At 48.6% G+C, this 12649-nt stretch overlaps 1 protein-coding gene across 1 annotated transcript in view; it reads right to left on the bottom strand.

The window, feature by feature from the left end:
- GMPR (guanosine monophosphate reductase) overlaps nucleotides 1-12089 on the bottom strand; it is a 45765-nt gene extending 33676 nt beyond the window's left edge. The window contains exons 1-3 of the mRNA XM_012753650.3: nucleotides 11825-12089; nucleotides 3850-3969; nucleotides 1564-1647 (exon numbers count right to left, since the gene is read on the bottom strand). Of these exons, the coding sequence (XP_012609104.1) occupies nucleotides 1564-1647; nucleotides 3850-3969; nucleotides 11825-11911 (291 nt within the window). The 5' untranslated portion in view covers nucleotides 11912-12089. The remainder of the gene's footprint in view (nucleotides 1-1563; nucleotides 1648-3849; nucleotides 3970-11824) is intronic.
- Between the last annotated feature and the right edge of the window lie 560 nt (nucleotides 12090-12649).

Raw genomic sequence — 12649 nt, 5'->3', positions numbered from 1 at the left:
TGAGAATATTTATATTTCAACCCTTATCTCTAAACCTTTAGCCACAAATGAGGAACATATTAATATCTTAATATCCTTTATGTTATTCCCCAATGTCACAACAATGTAGCTACAGCCCAGGCACTGGGTGTGAGCTGACTGTTGACACAATACATACTTTCTCCAGATCTCTCTGTGCCCTCACACGCTGGCCTCGTGGTTCACGGTTCTCCCTGTGCCAGCCGGATCCACACGTTCTTCCCCTCCCACTAGAGTTTTGCTACCCTTTTTATTTCACTGCTCATTTCTGTTAAAGTCTGACACTAGGAACTCAAAATTGGTTCATTCCTCTCAGTGCTACTAAGTTTTTAAAATTTTCCCCTTTTAATTAGCCTCTTATTGGGTGTGTGGGGGGGTCATAAATCACATGACCACACTTGGTAAAGAAGGCCTCCCTTCTCCAATTAACAACACATTGCCAAAAACTCATTTAAAGAAGTCCAAAAGAGGTATGATCAAAGAGGAAAAAGAAAAGCAGTGCTCTTAAACTAATTATAGGAAAAAGGGGAAGAAAGCGAAAACAAGTATCATTCATTTGAACACAATGTGGCAGAAATGAGGACTTAATTATTGAGTCAGAATTATTTTGTCTCCAAACCCACCTTCACAGTGATCAAAATCTATGATCAAAGTCCCCCATCACCCCAGGCCTCAGCAACACTAATCTATTTCATGACTCTATAGATTTGCCTATTCTGGACATTTCATATAAACAGAATCACATATGTGGCCTTTTGTGTCTGGCTTTTTAACATAGCAAAATGTTCAAGGCTCACGCATGTTGTGCATGTACCAGAACTTCATTCCTTTTTATGGCTGGATAATATTCCATTGTGTGGATAACCACATTTTGTGGATCCATTCATCCGCTGATGGACATTTCTGGGTTGTTTCAACTTAGGGGCTATCATGAATAATGCTGCTATCAACATTCATGAACAAGCTTTTGTGTGAACACATGTGAATTTCTGTTGGGTATATACCCAGAAATGGAACTGCTGGGTCATAGGGAAACTCTTACATTTAACCTTTTGAGGAATAGCCAAATTGTCTGCCAAAGCAGCTGCACCCATTTTCCAATCCCATTAGCAACGTATGAGGGTTCCAATTTCTCCACACCCTTGACAACACTTATGATCTGTCTTTTTGATGACAGCCTAGTGGGCATATAGTTTTATTCAACTCCAAAACAACTTGTTATACTCAGTAGTTTCATCTACAGCCAAAAGACATGCTCAGACTAGATCCACCTTGAAAAACCTGGCAGGAAACATGGGTCTTCTCCAAGCTCTGGAGATACAACACTTCGCCTTTCAAAGGAAAGCACAGATATCGCACACAGGTAAATCCTAGCATTTTCATAATACGATGCAGAACAGGTTTCCTTGCAAATCCCTGGCAGTGGGCTGGAGAAACCCTGAACTAGGCATGTCCGTCTGCTGCTGAATCAAATCCTCTTGACAACCCTGAAGAATTTTTTCCCCCTGCAACACTTATTAATTTACAACCAGGCTACAGTCATACCTGCAGGCATTCTGGGTGATTTGAGGCAAACAGCTTCCAGTCATCCAGGGTGTAGTGCTTATGAATCGCTGTAAACATTGAGTGCTGGGAAATAAAACAGCATCATTAGGATGAGAAACCAAGTGAGCCCTCCCTCCTGCCCTCCACAGACACGTGGCATCCAGCAAGACAAAGGCATCAGGTATTCCTGGTGTTGCTGCCATTCACTCTAAATTTGCTTTGAATATGCTCCTCCTAGGAGCCAAAGAAACAGACAAAGGTGCAACCCTTTCCCACTCTAATCTGATTAGACAACACTGCATTCAGGATTTGGGAGCCTCTGCTAGGAGGCAGGGAAGGGATAAGGGAAGAGTTCCCAGAGCCCTGCCCCAGCCCACGTGGCTCCTGCCCACACCTGAGTTAGGCCCAAAGCAGCACAGGTGGTCAAAAGAGAAAAGCATGCGGCAGGTCCCCTGGGCAGGAGCAGGGCCATCCTAAGGGGAACTTTCATTTAACCAACCCTAAAGAACCTCACCTTATACCTGAAAGCTAAACCCAATTCTTGAGGGAGAGAATTATGTAAATTAGAACCCTAAATCTATGCCTATCGACCCAGCACTTATTGCCATGCTACGTGCCAGCCCTCTGCATACATAATCTAACTCTCAGAACAACTTCGAACAGTGTTATTAGCTTCATGGGCAGAAATGGACCTTAAGAAATTTACATTTACAAAATGTAAGCATTGCTTGGCTAGGAAGAGGGGAAGGCCAGGATCGAACTTGGCTCTGACTGCGGGGCTCAGGCTCCTTCCCTGGTGACAAAGTCCTCTCACCTAACTTCTCTGGGGCTACCTCTCTTCACCTACAATTTCCAGTTTCTCGTTCTAAAACTCTATTGACTTACACTAACTCTGTGGACCCTGGAAATAGCAGGTTCACAGTTATTCATAGCTATTCATGGTTATCCATGCCAGTGTGGTTCATAGTTACTCATGGCTACCCCATGAATAACTTGAATGTGAAAATGGGAAGAGCATAGCAAAGTTCTAGGTTTTTCATGGACTAACAATCTGAGTTGTGAATTAACCCGGCTATTTAACGCCCCCGATACCTCCCACTTTTACACAAATACATAACTCATTAGTAGCAATGGCTGATGACAGAACAGAGCAAGAAAAAGATGAGGAGAAAAAAACAGGAGTTCCTTTAGCAATTAATTTATTAGCCTCTGGCTCCACGCTCAGTAGGGGCTGAGGTCTCACAGACGACAAACAGATCATGGAGGGAGACAGACCACCCCATACTCCATTTTTGGAGCTCATAATTTATTTGAGAATCACTTCCTTCGAATCACTAGCTAATAATGAATCCCAGCACCTCCTGTGGTTAGACCTGCTGCCCACAGTGAGAGGCTCTTTCAACTAATTGGATTTATCTTTTCACTTGGCAGGCATTATCAACAGCAATAGATGCAGAGCCTCCGTGTGCACCAGCAGAAAACCTTTCACATCTAGGATGTGTAAGATGCTCTGCACCTCAGACACAGCTGTGTGAGACAAAGGTGCAGCCCAAAAACAGCTCTTCCTTTATTTTTCCCAAGGCCAGGATACTAGCTACTCACTTTATAGAAAATCACACTGGTAGTTTGGCTAAAAGAGATCTTGAGCTTGCACTCTGTGATCTGTCGATTTCAGTGGAGAGCTAAATCCCTTAGATTTCAGAGTCAGTTTGGGTTTGAATCCTGACTCTCCCCCTACCTGGCTGAGGGCCTGAGGCAAGTTGCCCCTCCTCTCCCTCTCTCTGCCTCAGTTTCCTCATCTGCAAAAGGACCTACCTTGTGGAGTTGTGTCAAGGATCAAGAGATACATTATATGCAGTGTTTGGCACCTAAGTGGCTAATAAATGTATTCCATATTAATATGTGATAAATGCTACAGACCAGACTGCATACAAAGCAGCTCTGTTTTAATTTTAAATGGGATGTCACTCATCTATAATATGGTACTCGTCATGTTGTCTAACTTCTTTTTGTATCTCTAATTACTAAAGCCACCATGGGCAGTTTCCCTGCAAACACAGAGGCAGACCTAGAGCATCTCACTGAATGCAAAATCCAGACACCATCTATTTTCTGATTAAAGAGAGAGTGGCTCCAACACCAATCAGACCCAGAACAAAGAACGGCCCAGGGCGTCTCACTTTTCTCTTCTTCCCTGTATCTGAACAAGTCCGAGGTGGGCTCCTAACAACCTGTCCATATTGTGAGTGACAAAGGAAAAAAAAAAAAAATAGCACACCGCCTCACCTGTGACATCACAGCTGCCATCTCAAATGTCCCCACAGTGTCCATGTTGGCCACAATGATGGGAATCCCTGAGTAGGTTTGCTTCGAGTTTCGAAACGTGAAGGTACGCTCGAGATCCACCTGTCAACAAAAAGGGGAAAGAACTGAGTGCTTTGCACTTACGTGGTATGTGCAGAATTTCTGCAGTTTGGAGCAAGTGGGAAGAACACAGAACAAATGTCTGACCCTTGGCCCCTGATTCTCTTAGGGGTTGGGCCAGGTGTTCCAAAGACAGCAGAGTCCCTGGGGAAACCAAGTAGCGTGCTGTATTCAGGTGCAAAAAGTGAGATGGGCTCCTCACCTCCTCCTGCACCAGCACAAGGCACTGGAAATTCTGCTATCAGGACAAGCCTCCGGATCAGCTCTCTGCTCCTCCCTAGCCTCTCCAGTCCCGGAGCCACCTTCTGTCCCGAGCCCTAAATGCCCACGTACATCTCATCTTTCCCCCACTTCTAAGCACTGGAAGGACCATTCCCCTTCTGGGAAAATCTGCTCCACTCCTCCCTGCCTCCCGCTCCTGGCCACAATCCCCTCACTTACCCTTCATCTAGAGCCACACTCCAACTCGCCCTGCAGCTAGCTCCAGACCATTAGTCCCTTAGCCTTTCCTCCTCCACCGTGGCTGTTTAATTATGAGCGCCTTTCAAAGAGCTGGGGGGAAGTAAATTGCAACCATATGTTCCTGCACATAAACACTTGTTCCTTCCACTTGCAGACAGCTGGAGGGAGGGCACTCGGATCCCACTGTAACTTCGAGATCAGGGCATGTATGACTAACCTTGCAATCAGGAATCCAGGACAATAGCTCAGCCGTGAGGGTGGGCTTGCCACAAGCAGGGTGCCAGGGCCAAGACCTCACCAAGTGCTGCCACGGTCAGAAGTACTTCTTTGACCCAGGGCAGACCCCATCCTGTTTGTGTACAGATAAGCCTCAGCCTGCTCTTATCACAGGGAGGCCACCCCCTCCAGGCTCCATTTCTCAAGTTCATTTTTGGCTGGGTTTGGCCAATGGAGGCCACAGGGTGAGAAACTGGAGGAAACTCTCTGCCTTGGGCTGCTTCTCCAAGGCTCCGATCCTCTGGCCAGAGAGGCCTCCGTATTCCCGGTTCCAGCTTTGCCTAAGAGAGCCCAGTCCCTCCCTGGACTCCAGAAACACTGCCTCCTCCTGCCTCTGACCCTCAAACTAAAGTGGCGGTGGCTTCTTGCTGCTGCAATGTCTAGGGTGCCTCAATATCCCATTTGGCATCTCAGCTATGTCAAGACACCCTGCATCAAACTCCCTGTTTTGGATATTCAGCATTGTTTGTTTCTTTGCTGGACCCTGCTGGATAAAGACCGGAAGTGGGTGCTTACCCAGGGTGAACCAGCAGGAGAAACACAAGTGTGAATCTTGTGCTTCTGAAATAATTTAGACTTATATTAGTTCTGGCTTCATGAATACACCAGCAATAATCATTTTCTAGATCCTTTTATTTTCCTTTTCTTCTCAGACAACTTTCATTTTGTAATCAGCATCAACTCAGAAAATGCCACGGGACATCTTGGGCCCTTTGGCCTTTTCATTTCTCTTGCTTCTCCACACAGGGCTCCATGCCCAGAAGGCTTCCTAAGCAAATGATGTCATGAAAATACCACCCTGGCCTTAAGCGGCAATCAATAAGGGGAAATGAGATGCCCTAACTGCATGAACATATGCTCATGCCTTTCCCCGCTTCCTTCCTGATGATGGTTCTCGGTTCTGCTTTAGCGAAGCACATTACGTCGACATTCTGAAGGGTAATGAATGTAAGGGTCTGTTGCAACCTTCTGTGCAGCTAATGGCTCTCTAACATTTTGGCTTCACAGGCTTAGAACAATCAGAATTCCTCTGTCTCAAATTACTCTAACACTCCTCCGGCAGGCATGGGGCTAGGGGCTACACTCTGCACCAGCTGAGATCACAATGGGTTTTTCCTGGCACTCCAAAACCTATCAGCAGGACACAAGACACAGAGCTTTTCGTGGAAAAGGGCAGGACAATGAACTCTTCCTGTCGTTTCTAGTTTTCTCCATAAGGCAGCCAGCTAGCTCTTCCCCATCCTTAATTCTAAGAATGAGAAATAAGATTATCATGGGGCGGGGGGCAAGGGCAATATATGTACCCCCATAATGTGCTGAAAAAAATAAATAAATGAATAAATAAAAAGAAATAAAATTATCTTCCCCAACCTTATCCACCCAGATACACACACACACACACACACACACACACACACACACACACACACACACGCATACACATATACATACCAGACCAGTCGTTTAGTAAGAGAGATAAATATTGTAAATATTCCAACCTCCCAGTAACAACACTTGGCATTTAATCTGGCACAGCTGGCCCGTGCACCCAATATAGCACCTCCAAATTCCTCCTCTAAGCCTGACTTGACAGGGAACATAAAGTAACAAAGTCCCCTCCCCTGATCTCAAAACCACCCATTTCTGCTGATCTTTTAACACACCTTCATTACTCAGTCCTACAACCCAACATTTTAGGGGTTCAAAAGTACAAATGGAGGCCCACCTATCACGTTCCTAAATAATTCAATGTCATGCATCACACTATCAAACTGCTACATAAACTACGTTCTACCCTCCTACCCTAACAAAAGCAATTTCATTCAAGGTCAGGAAGACACCAGAACAAGTGGCAGGGGGAGCTGGCCCTGGCCCCCAGTCCACACCCACCCAAACCCTTATGTACACACACAGGGCCACCCCAGTCTGCATATTAAGCGCTGTGTACATCCCCACACATTCCCATGAATGGCTGCTGCCACCTGGCCACTCTCTGTGGTTAGAGGTGCGCACACCAGCAGTATGGCTGGTATTTGGAAAAACACACCTGGGGCAGGGGATGACCCATGCAGGCCTGAGAATCAGCTCACAGTCACTACGGGAGGGATAGAGGGTTCTGAGTACCTGGAGCACAGCCTAAAAGAAAGGGAACAGCTCACAGGTCTTGCCCAGTGAGGAGGGGTGCAATGAGAGGAGCAGAACTAGGGCCCGAGACAGGGGCCCTTTTCCCTGGATCTATGGATGGTACTGGGTAAAACAATGCTTTCTATATTTATTTATTTGTATTTTTTGAGACAGGGGCTCTATCTGTCACCAAGGCTGGAGTACAGTGGAGTCATCATAGCTCACTGTAACCTTAAACTCCTGGGCTCAAGTGATCCTCCTGCCTCAGCCTCCCAAGTAGCTGGGACTATAGATGTGGACCACCTCACCCAGGTAATTTCTCTAATTTTTTGTAGAGATGGGGTCTCACTCTTGCTCAAGCTGGTCTTGAACTCCTGACCTCATCGATCCTCCCACCTGGGCCTCCCAAAGTGCTAGGATTACAGGTGTGAGCCACCACACCTGCACCCCAAATTCTTTTCTTATACAGATTGTGGACAGAAAAAATCTAAGCCCTGAAATATTTGAAAGAAATTTATTATGAGCCAAATTTGAAGACCATGACCCGGAGCCACTCTCAAGAAGCCTTGAGCAAGTGGGCTCGCTGTGGCTGGGTTACAGTTTAGTTTTATACATTTTCAGAGAGACAAGGGTTACAGGCAAAGTCACAAATTAATACATGAGAGCCATACATTGGTTTGGCCCAAAAAGGTAGGACATCTCCAAGCGGGGGCTTACAGGTTATAGGTGGGTTTAAAGATTCTTTGGCTGGCAATTGGCTGAGAGAGTTAGACTTTATCTAGAAGACCAGAAAGGATATGCTTACTTTAAGATAAGGGTGTGAGCACTCTGGGAGGTCCAGACAGGAGGACATTTTAAATTTACAATAGGCACCTGCTAGGATGCTTTAAATGCTTTAAATTTAAGAATAGGCATCTGCTAGGATGCTTGAGTTAAGATATTTTAAATTTATGATAGGCATCTGCTAGGATGCTTGAGTTAAGACAGGGGCTTCTTATCTTTTAGGTGATGTTAATGCCATACCAGAATCAGGTTGGGAAGTAAACCACTGCTTCATCTGGTTAACAAAAGCCGCTTAGGGGGAATTTACCGTTTGTCAGCCTGACCCAGCAGGCCTCCTTAGGAAAGAGTTTTTTAGCAAAAGAAAAAGATCAGAGTTCAGTCCTCAAGATTGTGTGTTATCTATCTGTCTCACCACTCTGAGTACAGAGACAATCTTTCATCTTTGTCGTCCTAGTAGCTTAAAAAGTGTGAAAACTAATGCATAGCTAACAGATAAGGATACTGTGTCCTGGCCCCAGCTTTTTGCAGTTCAGTGCTTGGGGGTGTCCCAGGCCCAGACCTCTGAATGTGGATCCAAACCCCAGAAGCCTCCCTTCCAGTTTTGGGGCTTCTGAGCAGCTCACACCCCGCTGTGGCATTCCCAGCTAGCTGAGCTGAAGGCTTCCACAAATGGAAAGGGCTTCAGAGGCCAGTTCTCCACACCCCTGTGCGCAGCAGAATCCTCTTAGAAGTAAATTCCAAAATACACAGGCTCGGGCAGCCCCAAGCTTCATGAATCACCACCTTTGTGTTGGAAACAATATGTGTGTTTTGGAGTGTTTCACAGGGTAATTCTGATAGATTCATGACTAAGAACAAGTCTAGTCAAACCCTCTAATTTTACAGAGCAAAATTTACAGAGGCTCTTACAGGTCTAATGTTGTCTGCCCCCCAAAAGATGTCTAAGTCCTAACCTCCAGTCTCTGTGAACGTGACCTTATTTAGAAATAGGGTATTTGCAGATGATCAAGTTAAGATGAGGTCATCAGCACGGGCCCTAGTCCAATATAACTGCTATCCTTACAAAAAAAGGGGAAATTTGGACACAGATACACACAGAGGGAGAATGTCATGTGCAGATGAAGGTGGAGTTTGGAGTCATGCATCAACAAGCCAAGGAACACCAAAGATTGCCCGCAGGCCAATCAAAGGAGAAGGGCAAGGAACAGTTTCTCTCTGACAGCCCTCAGAAGGACCCAACCTTGCTGACATCTTGATCTGAAACTTCCAACTGTGACAATAATTCTTCTTGCTTAGGCCACCCAGTTTGTGGTACTTTATTACAGCAACCCAAGGAAACTAACTCAGAGGCAGAGGTAAGGGAATAATTAGTGACAGGTCTCCTTTTCCCAGCCCAAGATTCTCTCCACTCTGCTCTCATCCCCCTCAGCCCAACCTGTCGTGATTGTAAAAGCTAGACCAGAACTCCTCCCACTGGCCCACTGGCGAAAAAATTACTACGGAGTTTTAAGCAGAATGAACATCCAACATGTCTTCTCTGTCCTAGGACAAAGTGGGCAATCTGCTGCAATTCTCTTCAAGGCCCAACTTCCAAAGTTAGGGTTGCATTAATAAGTTTTTTAAAAAATTCTTACTGGCTTAAGAACTAGGGTGGTATGTTAGAGCCAGGAATGGGTCCCAAGGAAGAAAGCGTTCAGGGAGGCAAGAAATAATGCAAGCTCCCCAGAGCATTAGATAAAACAAAGGTCATGTCTCAATCAACAAAAATGGCACCTCCTCTGAAAACATTATTCAAATGTCCCTACATAACCCTGTGGCACTTCATTCTTCTGTACCAGGGGCTGGATATTTGGGAGAGGACTGCCTCCCTGGGGAACTCATGCTAAGGCCACCTGGGTCACCTCTTCCTGTACTCTTTGCCTCTGGGAGTTTACCTCAAATTCACTTTGTTCATGTCCATTTTCAGTGAAGCTTGTGAGAATATCCCTGCAGGACTACTGAAACTTCAGAGTAGTTTACTCTTTTTCTCTCCATTTTCTGTTCACTGCCTGTATTCAGGCCGGGCTCTTACCAAAATGTCACAGTGATAAAGCTTGTCATCAACAGTCAAAACTCTCCTTCCCCAGCCAGACTCTACTCCCATGGTGTACATTTTCTCCTGGCTCCACTCAAACCTGCTCTGTCAGGCTCAATGTCAGTCATCTGCTGTTTAGTTTCCAACTTGCATCTAGGTGTTACTTCTGCCAGGGTGCACACATTTTCAGCTTCTGATTGTGCAATAAAAAGTTTTTATCTGCCTACAAAAAAATTTCAGGCATCAACAAGCAAACTGAGAAACCATTGAGAGGGCAGATTAGAGAAGCCTAACTAGATTCCTCAACACCAATGACGCAAGTAAAGTCAGATTATGGGGGTGGCCAGCCGGGGCAGCAGCCACGTGCACCAGAGAGCTAAACCACTATGGAACCAACTGGAAAGGCAACACCAGTTAACTCAGGTCTCTAGGCACAGGGCTGGCAAAATCCCACAAAAGTGAAGATATGGAAACCATTTCTCAAGGGCACCTAGTTCTCACTGCAATGTGTACATGTAGGTTGCAAGCTGGGGCATTAATAGTTGCAATCAGCCCAAATTGTGAAACCAAGCGTTCCATGACATCATTGTATGACGGCTTACTATTCCCAGGGAAGGAAGAATTCATCCTATTGCATAAATCTTAAACGTTTTACCTTCTCAAGATGTTTTCTGGTCCAGAAAACACACCTAATATATCCTTCTTTTGAGCACACGGTTTTTCTGAAAAATAAGTTTCTCTCTACTAAATACATTTTGAAAAGCTAAAGAATACGGAGACCACCAAATTATCAGTGTGCCCAGAATCCCCACATTTTGTCTGGGTCTAGCCTTAGGGACTGGCTACAGCTTCTGCCTTCCCAACTGTCTTTGTTCCAGGAGTGGCCCCGCTCTTTACCCCAGAAAGGACACGAGGAAGGCCAGGCACAGGGTCATCCCATCTGGGGTAATAAGGGTTAATCATTCCTCCCCCACTCTTCCAGTCCCGAAGGTTCCTGCCAGCCAATGCCGCTGCTTAGAGAAGGTGACTTGGTTTTGAGATTGGCCAAGACAGGAAGCTTCCCTAATCCAAGCCAGCCCTCGGCTGGCAGCACCAGGCACTGCAGTTAGTTAGGCCTGGCACAGCAGAGCTCTTTGCCGATCGGCTTTATTTAGGGTCGTGTGTGTGGAGCTGGGACGCTGGCTGGCTCAGGCTCCTCCTGTTTACTCCTTCGGCCCCAGGCTCCAGACGTGTCCAGTTTCCTCACTTTACTCTTCAGCTCCCAGCAGACCAGGCAAAGCTCCAGCCACCAGCGCAAACCGCTCCAGGGGACTCAGCCGTTCCGCGCAACTAGTTTCTAGTTTACCCTTCAGGGGCTGACCTCCCTTCCCCCGCCGCCAGGCTATTTCCAGCCGGGTCTCCTCCACCTGTTCCTTAGGCTTTGAGCTCGCCAGTGCAGAACCAGCAAAATGCCCCAGGCTTCCCGTTCCCAGCCCCACCTCCCTCGCCCCAAGCACGCACCCCTCTGCGTTCGGCCTCCCGACCGCTGGCTAGGGTCTGCGGGGTGTCCCGTACCGAAGAGTGTCCCCAAGCCAGGCCGCCTAAGTTCAGCAAACTCTGCACTTGTGCCCTGGGGTCCTCCGATTTTTCTGACCTATTCAAAGAAATGCCAAGGCTGGACCTGACGCTAGGGCAGCAGCAGATCTCAGTACCAGGAGGCACTGCCGAAGACCACAGGGACCTGTAGTGGCTTTTCTCTTCCTCTCTCCCCTGGCTCCACCATCTCCTTTCCTTCCCGCAGGCGCCCCCTACCCCCATTCTTCCTAAATCATTAGGCCACCTGACCTTTGCTCGTGGCGGCCAAGTTTCAAGGTAAACGTCCCCAAGCCCACCCAAGCCGGAGGACGACTTTACAATTTCGGGCCCCAGCAGGGCGCCTGGATCACCGCCCGGAGAGACACCACCTGTCCCGGCGGGGCACCGGCTGGCCGTCCCCGTCCCCGGGTGTTGGGGACAGAAAGCGGGCGCAGCACGCCAGCCTCAGACACACAGGAAAGCGGGCAGGGTGACCCCGTGCCACCCGTTCCACCACCTCCCGGAAAACAGCGCAGCCCCACTGCGACCTCCGAACGGCCCCACCTCGGCTCGGCTCTTGAGGCTGCTGCGCTTGGGTCGGAGCAGGACATCCTTGAAGTCGAGCTTGAGGTCCGCGTCTATGCGGGGCATGGTGCGGGCGGTGCGGCGGCGCGGACGGCTCCTTCCTGCGGCGGCGGGGCGCGGGCGCCTGCGCGGGGCGGGAGCCGGGGCTGCGGGGCGCGGCCGGGAGCTCGCGGGGCCCGGCGCGCGCGCTGCGCTCTTAACCCGCCGCCGACCCCGGGCACGCTCCGCCCGCCCCCGGCGCCGGGCTCCGGCCGGCCGCGCCCGCGGGCTACCCGGGCGGGGTGGAGCGCCGAGGAGGGGCGGGTGGGGACAGGCCGCGGCGACTCCCTTCGCCCTCCCCCGAGCGCTGTCGGGCTAGGAGCGGCGACCGAGCGGGGCGGGCGTGGGGCCGTGCGCGCAGTCCTGTCTGTCACCGAGGTCCCCGCCGGGGAGGGGACTTGGGCGTGCGCCCGCCTCAACCCAGGGAGAAGGCCGCTCGGTGAGAGGTTTTGCTTCTCTTTCCCTGATCCTAACCCAGCGTGCCCACCCCGTGGCGGGGCCGCCCCTCGCTCGCATGCCAGAGAACGCAAACCCTTGGCAGGCTGGAAGGCATTGAGGGAAAGAGTGCGGGCAGGTGACTCTTCAGCAGCCCTGGAACTGTTGGGGCCACTTTTTGGATTCCCTTTGGATCTCAGGTTTTGTTTGTTCTACTAAAAACAGGAGGCCTGCAGTCAGCGCAGATCCTGGGACTGGAGGTTGACCAGTGATGGGAGTTTATTTATAATTCGCTTGCTGACTTTGCTGAGCCTGTATTATAAACACTCG

This window comes from Microcebus murinus, chromosome 15, assembly GCF_040939455.1.
Source record: "Microcebus murinus isolate Inina chromosome 15, M.murinus_Inina_mat1.0, whole genome shotgun sequence".
NCBI classification, from domain to species: domain Eukaryota; kingdom Metazoa; phylum Chordata; class Mammalia; order Primates; family Cheirogaleidae; genus Microcebus; species Microcebus murinus.
Note: the sequence above shows the minus strand (reverse complement) of the source record. Positions and strands in the feature narration are given on the sequence as shown.